The 17,725-nt window shown below is 38.8% G+C and overlaps 2 protein-coding genes across 9 annotated transcripts in view; one reads left to right on the top strand and one right to left on the bottom strand.

Moving 5' to 3' along the window:
• The window catches only part of SPATS2L (spermatogenesis associated serine rich 2 like), an 88,140-nt gene extending 84,541 nt beyond the window's left edge, over nt 1-3,599 (top strand). For all 6 annotated transcript variants that reach the window (XM_069781771.1, XM_069781766.1, XM_069781767.1 and 3 more), the window contains 2 exons: nt 775-995; nt 2,167-3,599. In XM_069781771.1, coding sequence (XP_069637872.1) covers nt 775-995; nt 2,167-2,565 — 620 coding nt within the window. In that variant the 3' untranslated portion in view covers nt 2,566-3,599. The remainder of the gene's footprint in view (nt 1-774; nt 996-2,166) is intronic.
• Nucleotides 3,600-6,456: 2,857 nt separating this feature from the next.
• KCTD18 (potassium channel tetramerization domain containing 18) lies at nt 6,457-17,716 on the bottom strand. 3 transcript variants are annotated; one of them, XM_069781787.1, is made up of 7 exons: nt 17,551-17,716; nt 16,009-16,196; nt 14,562-14,773; nt 13,458-13,651; nt 12,238-12,332; nt 11,647-11,749; nt 6,457-11,075 (listed from the first exon to the last, which is right to left on the bottom strand). In XM_069781787.1, exons 2-7 carry the CDS (start codon nt 16,163-16,165, stop codon nt 10,541-10,543), a joined length of 1,296 nt encoding a protein of 431 aa, XP_069637888.1. In that variant the 5' UTR covers nt 16,166-16,196; nt 17,551-17,716; the 3' UTR covers nt 6,457-10,540. The 3 variants fall into 3 exon arrangements, with proteins under 3 accessions (XP_069637888.1, XP_069637889.1, XP_069637890.1); XM_069781788.1 differs by lacking the exon at nt 17,551-17,716 and adding an exon at nt 17,072-17,185 and having other exon boundaries at nt 16,009-16,206; XM_069781789.1 differs by lacking the exon at nt 17,551-17,716 and adding an exon at nt 17,072-17,087.
• Nucleotides 17,717-17,725: the final 9 nt, after the last annotated feature.

Below are 17,725 nucleotides of genomic sequence, written 5' to 3'. Positions count from 1 at the left end.
GCCATGATCTACATGAAGTGGATTAGTGCACTGCATTCAGTTCCAGTTTTTATAGATATCCATGGTACAGGAGAATCTTTGTTAATCATCTCCTTAGAGAGGAATGAGCAATAGGCACTAGACTTTTTTTTTTTCCTCCTTAAAAAATATTTAGACATACTGAGGAAGCTTTTATGGCTGTTACCTGTGTTGTAGCTAGTACATACATAGATAGCAAATGTCAGCCTCTGCAGCCTTCCATGATCAAAGAATAATTTGGAATCAAATTCAGTCTGTGGTGTCTGCATGCACAACTTCCTTTGACCTAAAGCAGTTGAGAGAGTTACTGGCATGCCACTCACTTCCTTCCTGTGTTCCTGTGTTTCTTCCTTTGTTGCCTGAAGACTCCCATTAGGAACATTATTGATAGGGCAACATTGCATGAGGCAGTCCTGTCAGCTCAACTGGTTAAAAGTTCACAAGCAAACCAATAGGTGCCATGGATTGTAAAAAGTTTTCTTGGAGGACCAAAGCCTAGCCTTCTGCCAGGCTCCTTCCAGTTTTAGCACAGTTCCACCACATTGGCTCTTTTGTCCAGAAGTGCTTCACAATGAGGCAGTTTCACAGAAATAAAATGCTATGGCCTAATCCCAACCCTAGTTATCTAGCTTACTTCATTATTTAAAGTAAGGCTGGAACAATGCTACCAAAACGAACTGTAAGCAGGGTAAGAATAAAGCCTTATGTTTAGATGTTGATCTTTTAACTGATAACACAGAATACTTTTTTTTATAGTTTCTCACCCAAAGAACAACTATTCCTCAAGAACACCATGTAATTCAGTGCTGTCTTCAATGACCTCGCATGCAACAACTGGCAAGCAAAATACGCACACCCGAAAGTCCTCTAGTAATGCCAAGAACTCTGATAATAAAACAGCCAGCACTAAAATACAAAGTCATCTTTCTTCCAATCCTACAGAATCTTCTTCCCAAGGAACCCTGACAAATAAGCAGGTAAGAAACCAGTTATGAACTAAACTATTTCAAAAATTTCATTGGAAGTTGTTAATACAAAATCAAATACTGGTTTGCAGTCCGTATATTTAATTAATAATTTTTGAAAATATGCAAGTATATATTTTCCAGCTTCATTTTCAAGGCAGTGTGAACATACAAGGTGTAAATACCAGAAATGCCATACCAGCAAAGACTGCTGTCTGGTGTTCAGAAATGACTAGTGGCAGTTAATAGACTGAGAAAGAAAAACTGTCCGTAATAGCTAATTGCCCTCCATGCTACGGTGGAGAAACATTTATTTCTGATCCTTCACAAGTGATCAGTTGATGTGCTGTTGAAGCATGATTATTAGATAGACTTTGAAAGCGGAATCCTGCCAGGTTTAAAAGCATATTATTTCAAGAGCTGTATAATATAGTATTGTGCTATATTGATAACTATTTCATTATAAGAGCACCTTGGAATGTCCTTGTACTGTTGCGCTTAGGTAAAGCTGCCACTGAAGTTGGTCTGCATTTTGTCCCAGTAGGGATTTTAGTGTCAAGTAGGTGCCTGAAGGGAAACGTAGGAGCATTACATAATGTCAGTGCATGTATGGAATCAGCTGCCTGGCAGTCATGGAAATAAAGCAATTCAGCCTCTTTCCACTAAGGATCAAAGCTTCCTCTGAGCAAGATATCACAATGGACATTTCTCCCACCGTGTGGATTCTTAACTTGACTTTAATTTACATGTGAATTTCTGTTCTTCCTGCAGTCTTATTGTGGTATTTACACAATACTTTACTAGGATAGGTATTTTTGTGATTTTGGAAAAAAAATCAGTATCAAGTTCTTCAGTGCTTCTTAACTGTTGCTATTGAGATGTCTAGTATTTCATCCCCTTTTTGGCATTCTCTTGAATCACGGCAGGTTTTAATTTGGCATCAGTGGTGAACCTGCCATCTATTTTTCCAGGCTACTGAGATGTCACATATTACTCATAGTTCAGTTTTGAAGTGTTATGAATAGAGAACTCTGGCAACAATCGAAACCTGTATAGTGCTTTCCCTCTCTTAGTTACACTGAAAATTTTATTCTGTAATTTTTGTTAATTCTGATTGCTGTATTTCTTGTCCTGTTGAAAGGATTCAGATAACCTAACAGTTATCCAATTTCTTTCTGAGTAGAATGGGCCTTCTAGCCAGAGACGAAGATTCAACCCACAGCACCAAAACATCCGGCTCAATGGATCTCTTAAGTCACAAGGTGCCAGTAATGAGGCAGATCAAAATAATGTAAAGAGTGGTTCCAGGTCTGAACACAGAAGACAGCAGCATAACAGCTTCAGATCTAAAAATAAAGGAGCTATGAAAAATCAAGAGCAGTCCACAACTACAAGGACCACAGAGAATCCAACACATTCAGAAAAGACCCGACGAAAGCATCATACACCAGACACTGCAGATCACAGGCCTTTCCAAGGCAATGTTGGCAGGGTGTCGCAATGCAATTTATGTCCTGCAAGGATGGAGGTCTCTGCTGATGCCACCGTTCTTTCAGTGCCAGCTGTGACTTTGGTGGCTTAAAATGTCACAGTGATGGCAGGCAGAGAAATTTAATCTCTTCATTTTAGTTTCTTGCTCGAGATGCTTGTTGGTGAAGAAAATAAGTCAGAACATAGTCATTTTAAATCTGTTGCTGCTTAAAACTTGTTGGTATCTTTATTACTTACTAATTATCAAAATTAATTCATACTTTCAAGGCTTTGCCCAATATGTTCACAGTTATTTTGTCATGACAGTACGGAATCTTACCAAAGCAGCATTCTTAGAAAAATGAAATCTAGATTGGAAAAATAAATTGATAATTAAATTCATAATAGCAAAAACTTGTAGATATGTGGTTATACCAGTCAACATTATTGTTTTTTAGAGCAGCCTGTGTTAGAAGGATCCCAGGAAGTCTGTATGCTGTGGTCTGCAATGAAATCAGATAATCTTGTAGAATTTTTCAGCAAATCTCTATACACCTCTTTCTTTCTGTGCGTGTATACACGTACATGCATGCACACTGTATACACAGAGAGTATTGTTATATACAAGAACATTTGAAAAAGCAGTACATTTGATTTTAGCTTATTATTCCATAATCTGAGATCTTTAAATTCAAGTATAAATTGTATTAAATGTATTACATATTGGTATTTTTCATTGACAAACTATTTTTATGAGGCTGAGGAAAAATGCTCATTTCTTAAGTTTGGAATGTACATAGTCATGGCTATTCAGATGCACAGCCCTATTCTCCATCCCCATCAGCCACTTTTCTATGACTAGTTGGAGTTATTTTTTTGCATATGAAAAGTTGCAGGTGTTCTAGACTTGAATCCAAATTATTTTTCTATATTTTTGCTGTAGGAACCATCTGTCCATAACGAGAGCTATGACTAATAAATTTGTTACAGCAACATGCAGCAGAATGTGGAGGTACATATCTGAGCAGATACTACATCCTTCCCAGTTTTCTATTAAAATAAAAATCTTACCTAGTCTTAATGTTCTGATTCTGTATTTCAGAAAACCTGTTTCTTCCAAAAAATTAAAATCTTCTTTCTAAAATATTCTGGTGTTTGCTGCTTTGCAGTGCCTAACCTTTGTGATATTACTGAAATTGTATTTGCTTAATTCAACTGGTATCAGTGGGTGGCTTTCAGCTGAGTTTGGATAGGACTAGGCTTTTGCTTTTAGCTAGATTCTAATGCCACAAGTGCACAGGAGAGCCGCCTCCATCCTGGACATACTTTTAATATAAGTTATTTAACATAGCAAGGTGTCAGAATCCAGACCTGGCATCAGGTGAACTACTGGCCTAAGTGTCAGAATTGGAAAGCTGTAAAAGGTCAGTAAGGCTGACCTCCCACTGAGGTCAGTAAGAGCAGGACACCCGAGTATCTTTAAAAGTTTATTCCTAGGTTATTGTTTGCTATTGCTTTTTACCAATTTCCTCTGCCTAATTTCTGTTAGCTGAGTGCACACTTCCTTTGTACTGACTCGTTTACTTTTCCTCTGTGGCCCTTGAAAAATAATCTCAAAGTGTAGAGTGAGGTGCATTCCTTATGGGTGATTTTGATTATTTTTATTTCTCTTGATATCTGTATACAGTTTTCCACATGTGATATTGGTAAAACCAGATTCTAAAAGGCAAATAACTCATTTTCATCTGGAAGAGTGGTGAAAGAAAAATAAACATGCATAGGTAAACACTGGATTTCTTAGCATTGCAAGCACTGCTTCTATCCTAGTTAATTACCTATCATGCTTTTAAGCTGAATGTTTTGAGTAAACGGAACTGAAATTCCAGAATCTGTGTTGTGCACACCCATCAGATAGGTAGCATTTCAAAATTTATCTGCTGCCTTACAGTTTGACCTGTAACCTTACCATAAGAGATGTAATTGCAATTTCCATGCAGATATTAGACAGGAATCTTATTATATTGTCCTTACATAATTTGTGAAATTTATTTATGTCTCTTGTAACCCCTCCTGAAAAAAAAAAAAAGAAAATCTAACTTATCTATAATGATGCTTACCCCTTCCTTATAGCTTCTCCACTTGACAGGATTACTGAAAGTTACTTTATTCCACAAGTCAGCTTCTCACACGCAGGCTTCTGCAAATAAATAATATCTCTAACGTCATAACTCAGCACAACAGGACCACCTTGCGCTCTTCAGTACCAGCTAACCTTTGATGTACTGGAGACTCAGTATGTGACAGACCCAGGACTGACAGGTGAGAGACGGCACTTCTCTTCAGGCTGTGATGCAAACACATTTTCTTTGGTGAGAGATGCAAAATGGATTTGGTTGGGCTGGGGAGTGGGCTGGTCCTGGGAATGCTGCAGTCTTAGCACACTGAGTGTGGTTTAGTATTGCAGTACAGGTTTTAACTATATTACGTGGCTGTGCTCTGAAGTGTAGCTGTGTCAGAATGGTATCTCTTCATCTTTCATTTCTTGTGTCTCTGTATGCTTGGAGTTCTATCTGCCAATTTCTAGGAGTGTATTACTGTTCACAATACTTGTAAGTAATTGGATGCTCTTGGGCCCATTTTCAACAGGACTCTTTTTATATCTTCTAATTACAGAGCTAGCCGAATGTGAGACTCCTTTTAATATAAGGGATTTATACAGCAGTGAGGGAATTAAGGGCAGGACAAAGCTTGACTTTCAGGCCAGACGTCTTTTTTAAAAAAGTGCCCTCAATTTGCAAAGCAGATACAGCTGTTTGACACCACTCAAACACAAACATGGGATTCCCACTGCATTTTGTACACTATTTCAAAAGTGGAAAAACACCTTGAAGGGCAATATTTTAAAGAAGGTTGGATCTATTTATCTTCTGTGTAAGATTAAACACAGCAAGATAAAGGACCAAGTACGCAGTTGGAAAACTAAAAAGAGAAGGTAACTTAACACAGCCAGGCTATTTGGAAAACCTATATTATTTAGGCATGTTTGGATAAAAAGGTTAAAAAAAAACACCCCACACTTCATGTGTTTGAAAATGTCACCCTGAAACAGACACTAATAATTCTGGAAGGGAAACATTGATCTTGTAGTGCTTTCCTGGACCCTGTTGTTGTAGGGGAACATCTGGTCTGAGTTTGTATGAATGGCAGTTCTTACTGTGAGCCTGCTTCCCTGTGTAGTGACTGGGCTGCATCAAGATTTTATAAATCAGCTACATTCTTCCTGTTCATATACTTGTGACTACAGCAGGGGCACCACGGGATCAGAGGTCTCAAGTTCCAGTACCATTGCCAATTAGCCATGTGAGCATATAATAGAAATTTGCCAGGAATTTGAGACGATACAGCTATTTTATTATGGCAAACTACTAAACCAAACTGTTCTAAAATGCTCACGTATGTTGTACCAGAGACTAGAATGAGTGAAAAGGTATCTATAGAGAAAAGGGGCAACTTTGAAAAGGGCCAAATCCTTGATGCAAACTCTGGGCACGCTACACAGCTGATCACTTGACCCCATGAATTTGCAAAGTAATTTTCAGCCAAGAGTGATCAATTCTGGTATAAACAGCCAGATTTTTTCGGCAAGAATATTCTGTAAGAATGGATGCTCAAAAAGCTCAAAAGGCAGCGGAGGTCTGTAACATCAGCCTTACCCGTTTCTACTGCTTAACATCTTTCATTAAAAGCTTTTGCCCAAAATTAATCTAGATTTTTGTGGGGCTTTAATACAGCAGAGTATTTACAGAGTTTTACTTCTAACCACACTTCGCATCTATAACTGCAGCTAAGGGACAGGCAGCTTCACTCCCAAGTTTTTGGTGGCACAACTGGCTGTCGTGGTTTAACCCCAGCCAGCAACTAAGCACCACACAGCCACTCACTCACTCCCCCCCCACCCAGTGGGATGGGGGAGAAAATCGGGAAAAGAAGTAAAACTCGTGGATTGAGATAAGAACGGTTTAATAGAACAGAAAAGAAGAAACTAATAATGATAACACTAATAAAATGACAACAGTAGTAATAAAGGGATTGGAATGTACAAATGATGCGCAGGGCAATTGCTCACCACCCGCCGACCAACGCCCAGCCAGTCCTGGAGTGGTGATTCCCCGCCCCCACTTCCCAGTTCCTAAACTAGATGGGACGTCCCATGGTATGGAATACACCGTTGGCCAGTTTGGGTCAGCTGCCCTGGCTGTGTCCTGTGCCAACTTCTTGTGCCCCTCTAGCTTTCTCGCTGGCTGGGCATGAGAAGCTGAAAAAATCCTTGACTTTAGTCTAAACACTACTGAGCAACAACTGAAAACATCAGTGTTATCAACATTCTTCTCATACTGAACTCAAAACATAGCACTGTACCAGCTACTAGGAAGACAGTTAACTCTATCCCAGCTGAAACCAGGACACTGGCCTCCTGTTTTATCAGGTGAGAATTTGTCCTTTATGGATTGGGAAGAACTAAGTAGATGAAATCTGTTTACTCCTGGGTAATGTTAATATTTCTTTTTAGCCATAGTCAGATTTGAACTACATAATGTTTATTATCTAAGCAATTTAATGTAAGCCAGTTTAAAAGGGTACTTTTCTGCTCTGGAAGAGCTGGTAGGGAAGTAACTGGAACAGCTGAAAGAAAAAAAGAGGTAGCTTTGGTGTTTCCATGGCTCTTCAGCTAAAAACAAGTCTGACGAAAACTCTCCCTAAGGATCAGTGGTAACATGAGCCTATCGTGAAATAATGTCTACTTGCTTACATCAAGTACAAATGAGTTCTCCATACTCTGAAGCATACAGATAGAATTACAGCTATTTGAATCACATCTTGGTGATAATGGGCCCTCTGCATCACAAGCCCATGTGTAATCACAGAGGAGTAATTTTCTAGAAATTTCACTTGGAATTGTATTGTCTCCTTAACCCATATGATGCCATATCATTGATGGTTTGGAAAGAGAGTAGTGTGAAAGTGAGAACTAAACAACTCATTGGAAAATTGACAGCATTTGTGAGAAAAAATTTAATGCATCAAACTACACTGGCGATACATATGTCAGCCTTTAGAGCGCAGCTATTAGATACTAGTAATCAGCAGATTACTAAATTGGAGTAACTTTCTGAACATAGTTTCTTCTATAATGAATTGTTTTACAAAGATTCAAAGTAAACCATTGTCACACCACTTGACAATGCATCTCATCCCAGCTATAAAACTGTAGTTCACCTTTAGTAGTTTCCCCACACTATCCAGTACGTACATATGGTGTAGCAACAGTTTGTCAGTGCAAACGCAGTACCAGCTGGTACTTCATTAATTGAGTTAGACAAGTGAAATGTTAAGAAAACTGCAGACTTTTCAAGAAACTTGGGAACACAGAGTTTTGAGGAAGTTTCAACCTGCAGGAAACTCAGACTTGCAGAATTTCTACTCCTTGTTCCAGGCCTCAAAAAACACAGTCTGTTAGCCAGGTTAAGGGATAACTTGTCCTTGGACTGGCAAGTTTCATTTGTTTTCAGCTACTGGCGTCCCAGAGAGAACATGAAATTCTATTTTACTTCCACATTTTAAAAGGCTTTGGGTAGATAAGGGCAAAGCTATTTTTATAGTGAAAGTCACCATGAAGGTTAACACTATTCGGCTATTGTAAAACTGTTTAGTATCAGTCCATCAGTTAAGAGAAATGGCAAGATTCACAGGTATAGAAAAGCACACAGAAAGTGCCTACTCAGATAAGTTATAAGGCCATGAATGTTTGCACCTCATCCAATTAAAAATAAATAAATAAAATCAAGTCCTTCAAAAAATAATTAATCTTGCTCTGCGTCTCCACCACAGCCACTTTCCTGTTTCATCTATTGAAATTCAAGGGAGTTCTTTTTTGGTTGTTTTTTTTCTTTTTCCTTTTAACCACAAGCCAGTGTGTCTAGGACAAAGAGAAGACTCATTAAAGCTACTGTAATGCAAATGACATGAACGTTACTCAAAAAATACAGTGCTACCAGAATAATAAGTAACCACTGAGCTAGTGCAAACTCAGAAGGTCCCGCAGGACTATTCTTAAAGCTTTTTTCTTGTATACATGCAAAATACCGTACTTCTTGTGAGCTTTAGTGCTGGTTGGACTCAATGATCTTAAGGGTCTTTTCCAACCTAAATGATTCTATGATTCTGTGTTTATAGAAGCCTTCTAAATTCATTAGAAGTTGAAGAGGAAGAAAATGTGCTTTAGGAAGCATTGTAAAAAGATTTAAAGGTGCATGGTAAAGCGCTCAGCTATTCAATAAATAGTGAAGCAGAAGTCACACAGAAGATAAGTATTAAGAACTATTTTTCAGTCTGATTATTATGAAAAATAATTTCACAAACTTAGTGTCAATGATCAATTGCATGCTCAAAGAATAGGAGATTACATTATGTTAGTATCTTTCCATAATTTTTGCCTTGTTCTTTGCTCAGTGAAACTTTTTTTGTTGGGATAGGAAGAGCCTTGGGATTGTTCCTCTTCAGGTTTATTTTTTAAGAAAAACCACTAGCTTAAAGATTCTAAAGGTAAGCTGGTCTTCAGTATACACACCAATAGCAGAAAATTACAGTACTGCACACCTTTACAGTGACCACTGTTCATGGCAAAGTGTCTCCTTAAAAATGTTAGTACATGAAAGTTTGGGATTTTTTTACTTGTGCAAATCATGTTTCAAGTCCTTGTGGTTAGAAGAAAAGCCTGAAAATGTGATCACTTCTAAATGACCTAGAAAATTAAACATTTCGAGAACCCTTCTGTAATTCTAATAGTCTCAGGAATTTTAAGAACATTGCATTTTGGCAATGTGATAGAACTTCTCAACGTTTAGGGCCAGCTGTATTTACTGTGCTGGAAAAGCAAAAGCAGTAGCAAGACCAACAAAAAAACCCAACACCCAACTGTAAGCAAGCAAGAGCACAAAACAAAGCCAGGTTTCATTCACTGATTTAAACAACTAAAAGGGCTTTTTAAAATCAGTGAGCCAAATCCAGCTTTCCTCTGCTGATAGAAATATACAGCAGCTGTACACTTTGGTATCATTATTCAAAATTTACCCTGGTACAAGAAGGTCTCTATCCTGCTCTGGGGGAGCAGTTCTTTTATCTTCAAACCAGGGCACCTCTGTTAACACTGCTTTGCTGCACAGAAGTTGAGGTTGTCCCCTCCACATTTGAAAGGACATGCAGAAGGACACAGGAAGGCCAGCTGTAACTCAGGCCTGTGAGGTTCCCTGCAGCTGCAGAAAACACTCCCCACAGTGGTGCGATACAAAATGCCAAGGCTCCACCGGCTGCCTGCAGCAGCCTCACCCCAGTGGCAAATCACACCACGTTAGGAAAGTGGTACATTTATGTCTCAGGTCTATGGAAAAAACTGCCTTGTTACTCCCTAGGCATGCTTCTTCCCTTCCTGTTTCTCTGAATTTTCTCACTGCGTACAAGCAAAGCCAGTCCCTTTCATTGCTGTTAATAACAAAATGCTGAATTACCCTCACCTGAAGTACCAGTAAGTGCATTCAACTTCGGAATCTTCACAATACTCAGTATGTTGCACACTTGAGGCAAACTTGTATCTAATAAAAGCTACTTATTGTTACCTATTTTCCCCCACTTTAAAGATACAAAATAAGGAAATTAACTCTAGTTAATGTTAACGTAGTTAAAGTTGATAAAGAGGTTGTCTTTTATGCTGTGCAAGTACTTCCTTTAAAAAGGTCAGCTGTACTAGTATAGCCTGACAGAAATACAAATATGACATACTGTAACATTAGACTGCACATGCTCTGTGTTTGAGGGGGTTTTTTTAATCCATTTTTCTTCTTCCCTTCCCAACATCTAAGAATATTTAGAGCACTTCAGTGCTTACTTAAAACAATTTCTCCCTATGCTCTTCAGGAACTTTTTCATCATCATTTTCTATCAAATCTTTGAATAAATGACCACATGAGATTATGATCTGTTCTTTAACCAGCTAATGTAAAGCTATCCAGTCTATCAGGCTGAGACAAACATTATCCATCCGCTTTATCATTCTTAAGCTTAATACCCTCTGCTATTACAGCTGGTTCTTTCTTGTTTACTACCATAGAAGTAGTAGGAATTTCAACAGCAGCACCATCCTGTTCACTTGTTTTACTAGATACAGAAGAAGATGGCTGAGATGGTGTCACAAGAAAAAGTGGCGTTCGCTTCAGCTTTACTACACGTTTGCTTGCAGGCTTCCTAGACCCTGCAATCTTGAACGTCATTTGACACGGTGTCCCATTGTCAGCACTCTGCCTTCCACAGGGTGCCTGGGAATTGCTGGGGACCGATGCACATGTTGTGGATACAGTTTCAGAAGCTACTTTGTGCAGTGTCCAGTTTTCACTACTGGGTCGTTTAAGAGTCACTGCAGAATGTGAAGCATTGCAAGCAGCTACCTTTAATGCAGCTGAATTCTTGACTTTGATATGGGTACTTGTTGAGGGACCTGCGAATCTAATTGGCTTGGGACCCACTTTACTCGGTAAATAGTCTTCCTCTTCAGGAAAGTCGATTAAGCGTCTGTAAAACAAAGAACTTCAATTAAAGAAACAAAGTATGTACATAGGTCAGCAGGATCCTCCTCTATCTAGCAGCAAAGTGGCTGTAGGGTGGCTCAGATCAGCACCTGCAAAGGCTGCTTCTAGGTAATGTATTGAGAATGGATGTGTAGTCAGAAGTATTGACATAAGACTGAAAAGAAGAAATTCTAGAAATTTCTTCTAAAAAAAGAAGTATCTCGTGAAAATCAGTTAACCGTTTAAAGTTTTCAGTTAAATTTCTTTTTTAGCAGTCCATTTAATTAATACTGCGCTCTACTTTTTGAAGTTACTCCTTCCCACTCTAATGTGATGTTTTAAAAGCTGAAAAAGTAGAATAGAATAGAGTTTCAGCAGCCTAAAAAAGGTAATTTGTTTCTAGCAAGGTCAGTCCTGCAATTAAGTTCTCTGATTATAAGACATTTTATAAAAATGTAAATAATAAAAACAGAGAAAACTCAACATTCATAGCTGTTCAAAGAACCTGAATTTAAAAAACAAAGATTGTGCTGTATTTCTGCTTTATTTTAAGCCTCCTATGCAAATCAGCATACCTTTTATGAACTGGAGGCATACGATGCAAACTGCCTTTCAAAGGGCGTTCTTCAAGAGTCCAACATTCAATCAGCTCCTGAGGCACTCTCCAATAGCTGACACCTGCATTTCAAAGGGACGTTGTATTGATGAGCTGAGAGAACATAGTCAATGTTATGTGTATGTACACCTGACTAAATGAATGCGTGTATTTTATTATGTAGAATTTCAGCTTTGAAACTATGCTGACATGAACGTTGCTTACAGCCAACGTGCTTCTAGGGCTTCCACCAGACTGCCCAATGCTAGCAGACTATCACCCCTTGCATGTGGTGGCTCTCACTACATCTATTCATTCATATCAACTCGTGTCACCTTCTTGGAACATCCCTTAAGACTTGGGGGTTTTGGGGGTTTTTTGGTTTTTGGTTTTTTGGTTGTTTTTTTTCCCAAATAGCCACTACTATCGGATATTTTACAACACGTTACTTACTGAAGGAGTGAAAATGTATGCAGAGTTTTTATTACAGTTAACTGGCAAATATTTTTCTTATTTTTCTGTAAAAAAAAGTAGTACTACTGAAATAAAAGAAAAAAAATTAATAATTTACCTCTCCCTTCCCAGGCATCGAAAGCATCCATCATCTTTTTCAACTCAGCTACTGAGTAATAGCTCCAGATGTATTGGACGTTATTTCCAGCTTCTCTAGAAATATTGTTTTAAAGGTAACAGTTATGTGGTAAATCTAGCTAAGCCCTTAAAAATGTAACACTGATGAAATGTATCATTCTTTTTACTAAATCCTAACTCTAAGGATTTACTATTAAATGTTTTGTAAAGTAGAAAGGAAAATGTTAATTAAATTTTATTTTCATTTGCATAAAAGGTTCTAAATAGCCATCCTCCCATGATCTGCATGCCTGTGAACACCTATTGCTAAAAATGGTTATTCATGAAAGAATAGATGTTCATAAAATAATTAGAGAATTAATGGTGTAAAATTATTCTTCTAAACCTCAATCATTTATTCAAAGGGACAACACAGTAGGAGGACAGATACCTAATACTATGTGTCCACATACTCTTGGAATAAATATTAATGTTACCAGCCTAAATTTAGGAAAATAAGCATCTTAATTATAAAGACAATGAAACATCAAAAGCTCTACTTTAATCCTGTTTCAAAAAGTACACAGTGAAGTACACATCTGACACTGTACTGTGCGACCAAGAGAAAGACAAATTGCTTCCAGATACTTAGAAGTACAGGTCTACCAATAACTTACAATTACTGTCATAAAAATACATTAATAGTGTAGTAGAGATGTACATGTCCTTTAAGGAATTAAAACCATTTCCTGTCATCTTCAGTTCTTTTTGGTGTTAAGTATTTCTTTCCACTGTCTGCAAAATACAATTCCATTAATCACAACCAAATTTGTGAATATTTCTGGAACTTTTTCTGGATGGGGATTCATTCACTGTATTTAGGGTGAATATCGTCCTAAATTAGGAGGTAATTTTAAATGTTTGAGGCATTTTAAAAATAGCAAGTAAGTAAAACATAATGAGAACTTACAGCAACTGCATTCTAGCCACCTTTTGTGGACTCTCTCAAATTCTTGTAGTCCATGCTTAGTTTTTATCTTTTTGTTTGTTTGTTTAATGTGACCATTGTACCAGCCATCTGTTTTCAAAGCTGGAAAGAATCTGAACCCTTCCACAATAATGCTATATTATGCTACATATAATAACATTCAGCTATTATTATAATATGTGAGTGTTCATTCTCACTTCATAGTGCTTTCATGTGTTTGACAGTCGTCTTACCTTTTGTAAATGCTTTTACTATGAATTTTCGTTCCTAGCTCCTTATTAATTGCATCAGTCCCATCAGCTCTTGTGGCATACACACCAATAATTTTACTTTCACAGCTTGCTCCAGAAGTGTTCAGATAGTGCAGGACCCAAACTGTAGGCTTGGTACAAACTAAATCATAAGAATCACAGAAATCTAACAAAGCCTGGAAAAAACATAAAACACAAAATACAGAATATTAATAAGAATACAGTATTTTTAGTTGAATAAGCTTTCATATTTAAGTTTTCTTAACCGTACTGGTGAGCTCTTTCAAGTAAATCAAGGGTATAGTTTATCTAGAATAATGCGTGCAGTATTTCTTATCTGATGTTAACAGAGAATATTGTAAAACTAGGAGAAATTCACGGAAAGGCAACAGAAATACTTAAAGGCATGGCAAATCCCTAACATGAAGAGAAACTGAAAGGCCTGGAAATGTTTTATGCTTTTCAAAAGGAAATGAATAAGGGAGAATAGAACAACATCTTACTACGAGAACATAGATGACTGTCAGCACTAACACAGCCATACCTGGTAATATGAGTTAATTTCCAATCAGTTAATTAGAATTAGTTTTTAATTTACAGGACTCAAAAATAGACAAACCTTGGGATTTAAAATAATATATTAATTTTCTTTTCTTCTTTCTTGTTCTAAAAAAATAGCAAAGCACATTTTATCTTTCAAGTTTTAGGATGAATTTGTAAAATTGAAAAGAAAAAAAAAAAGAACATCTTGAAGGGATCAAATCTAATCTCAAGTAAAATTTGAAGCCAAATAGGGAACTAAACAATGTCATTCCTAGCATGCAAGTTTTACAGCAGGCTTGCATGTAAAACAGAGTCAAATTTAAGCTGTTGCTCTATTGCAATGATGGGGAAAGCTGATGTCCTGAACTACTATGACTGCATTATCAACTCTAGGATTTCTTAACCTAAACCTCTGAATTTACTGGTGATTTAACATGGTGATTAAAAAGAGCTAACTTGCATACACTGTAGTTTCAGTATCTGATATTAATGAATGGTGTGCATTAGAGATCACATCTTTAAAAATGTAAGAAATATCAAGACCTTTTTAAGCTCTATATTTGACCTTAAAGAATACGTCTCCATTTCATTAGCCAAATGGTCAGACAGACTGTATGGATAGGGGATGCCAAAATAGTCTGCTTCCTCCTGCAGTGCAATTCGAATTTGCTCATCTTCAGGAATCCGAACTTCTCCATGAAGATAATCCAAAAGATATTTAAACAGGCTTCCATCTCGATCAATTAGACATGCTCCTGAAAACATAAATAAAATTATTTAAAATACTGCTTCCAGCAAGCGAAGACAGACTTGTCACATTCTACAAAATCATTAAGTAAAACCTTTATATAAAACTTCTGTACTAGTTTTACTTACTTAGGAGGAGTAAGTATACTTTCTCTGTTCTTTCAAAACTGCTATTTTGTTTCCCTGGAATATTTGTTATTTGAAGATAAAATTCTTAGTGCAGTAAACATTTCTTTGGAGTTTCAGTGAAATCACTAATCTGCATAGGACAATGCCAACACAAAATCTCAGCTTTACTGCACTCCACTTAAAATGCTAAAATCTAGTTCTAGATGCATTTCTAATTCTAACTGCAGATAAATCTTTTCTTGCTATTGCAGAGATCTTTCCAATTTTGGATCTAGGCAATTTAAAAGAGTTAAAAGTAGCATCAGCTCCAGTATACATCTAGTCTAACCTTCCCTGAATATTGTTTTACAGTATTTTTTCTCTCCTTCGCCTGTTGGGCTCAAGGACTGCTACAGAAACTGACCAAACTATACACAGCTGTATACAACAGGCTGTTCACTGCAACTGAAAGATGGTAGCAAAGTCTTACCTGTAAAAGTATTAAACATTTCAGATATTTTAAACACTCAAAAGTGTACAAGTAATCATCCATCATATCTTTAAACTGGACATACTTTGGCAGAATTCCCAAGTCACTAACAAGTGTGAAATTTGACCCATGAATAGTTTTAGTCAAACTTTCATATCAAGCCATGGTGGTGAAAAATGCAGTATTTACTGGGTAACGAAGTATTCTGAAACAAAGATTAGACCCAAATCTCCTTATGTAATGAGCAGAGAGAGTGAGATGCCTCTGGAGAATATAGGGGGTCATAAAGAGGATCAAAGTTAAATGCCAAATACTCTGCCAACTTCATTTTTATCTATTTTCACATTCATACTGAAGAATTACATTCCAAAGCTACAATTTGGACTGGAACAAGGCAGGGCTAAGCACTATACTAACATGTATGTTTGCAAACATGAGTAGTCTTGTGGAATTCAGATTAATTTCTCACAAGTATAAAGTCATGCATGCATAATTGGTTTACGTCCTGCAATTAAAGAAGCCAACTGATGCTCAGCAGACTGGGAAGAGAGATATACTATAAAATGCATAAATATATATAAAAGCATGAATTTGCCACAGAGCTCCCTGATCAGAATGTCATATTTACAGTTTGAACATATTTACCTGATTCATCCACTTTTAGAGGAAAGCGTCCACTAAACATAGAAGCTAGCATTGAATCCTTAAAGCGGCATAAAGACTCACGCCTGGCTGTGTATAAACATCCTCGCACATTAAGCCGTAGAATACCCTGGATGTCTTCAATCTTGCCCTCTTCCATTGCATTTGCAAATGATGATGTTAATTATGAGCTATTCAAACCTGTAACAGATACAAACAAAAGTAAATCTAATGCCAGATAAGACTGAATGTCTTACATACGAGATATGTAAGAGCTGAGCTAATGCTTATGTTTGTTACAAGATACTGTAAATCAGCTTTGAAAACAGTTCTGAAGACGTATTAGTGCAAATAGCCAAATATTCTACTCCTTTACTATAAAAAACTATGGCATTCTACTTTGTTAGGGAACACACAGGCTACTTTTTTGAGACAAATGGGTAAGCAGCATTTTGCGGTCAGTACGTGTGAGCAGAGCACTGGAAGGACTTTCTGGGAAATCTTGCTTTGAGTATAGTTCACAGCACTAAAAATGCAGTAATTTTGTACTAGTAACACCTTGGCTTCTTTAAAATCCAATCTTCAATTAGCGCTGCTTTAAGTCGTTGTTGAAACTCACAGGTCATTAATGCCACATTGCCAATAAATAGTCTTACTTGTGCCTGCCTCGAGCTCCCTGCAGGGGATGGGGGGGGAGAGGCCTGTCTGGGCAGAAAAAAATTGGCACGAGAAGCAGAAGAAAAATCTTCAAAAGGTTGGGGTTTTTTCAGAGCATGCCCTTTGAGGGGTACCAATGCCCACTACGCGCCTTTCGCCCCGGCACCTGCTAGTATTTCACCAAAATTAACTGATGAACTCGCAGCCCGCTGGGGAGCCAGCTAGGCAGCCGCCCCCGCAGCAGGCCGGGGCGCTCCCTGCTTTTCGTGGGGCGCTGCTCCGCCAAAAAAAGGGGAAGCCCACCCACGTCCCTCGGGAGCCAGCCGGGGAAGGCGGCTCAGGTCCCCGGCCGGCGCCGCCGGCGGGAAGGGGGTCCCGCCGCGGCGCGGCGGCCGCCATCCCGCATTACCTGCGCCGCCGCCTCCCGCGGCAAGGCCGCCTCGCCGGGCCTGGAGCTAGCAAGGCCGCCTGAGGGGCCGCCCCGGCTCTGCAAAATGGCGGCCGGGCGGCAGGAAGTGCCGGGCCGTAGCCGAGCGAGGAGAGGAGAGGAGAGAAGGACAGCCCGTCTGCCCGTGCCGCCATCGCTATGCCCGGGGGCACCGCTGGCTGCCCGGGCTTCCCTACCCGCGGGTATGGCGGGTCAGCCCATGGCTCCGCTGCCCCTGCCTCCCCCGCTTTGCCCCGCGGGCGTCCCTCAGGCACGGCTTTGGTGTCTGCGACCTCTGAAGTGAGGGTGACCCACGTAAACTCGGCTGCTCTGTAAGGCAGAAACCTTCCCTGATGATGTTTTTTTTTTAAAATTACAAGTAAGTGTTTACTCAAAGTTGGTGTATTCAATTGCTTTTTTTGTAGGCTCGATAATATCGCAGCTTGAGCTATTCTTCTAACCTGCAGTGCTCCCATTTTACTTCAGAGTGGCCTCGGAACCGTTCTGGTCAGCCCAGGCGAGGGCAGCAGCTTCAGCCCAAGGTGGAAGCCCGAGCGATGGGCGCTGGTTTCTCCTGCGGCTGCACGTCCTGAGTCACAGCACTGAGACAGGTGCTTTCACAGGGTGATGTGATGC

The sequence above is a fragment of the Haliaeetus albicilla genome, chromosome 4 (assembly GCF_947461875.1).
Source record: "Haliaeetus albicilla chromosome 4, bHalAlb1.1, whole genome shotgun sequence".
NCBI lineage: Eukaryota > Metazoa > Chordata > Aves > Accipitriformes > Accipitridae > Haliaeetus > Haliaeetus albicilla.
Note: the sequence above shows the minus strand (reverse complement) of the source record. Positions and strands in the feature narration are given on the sequence as shown.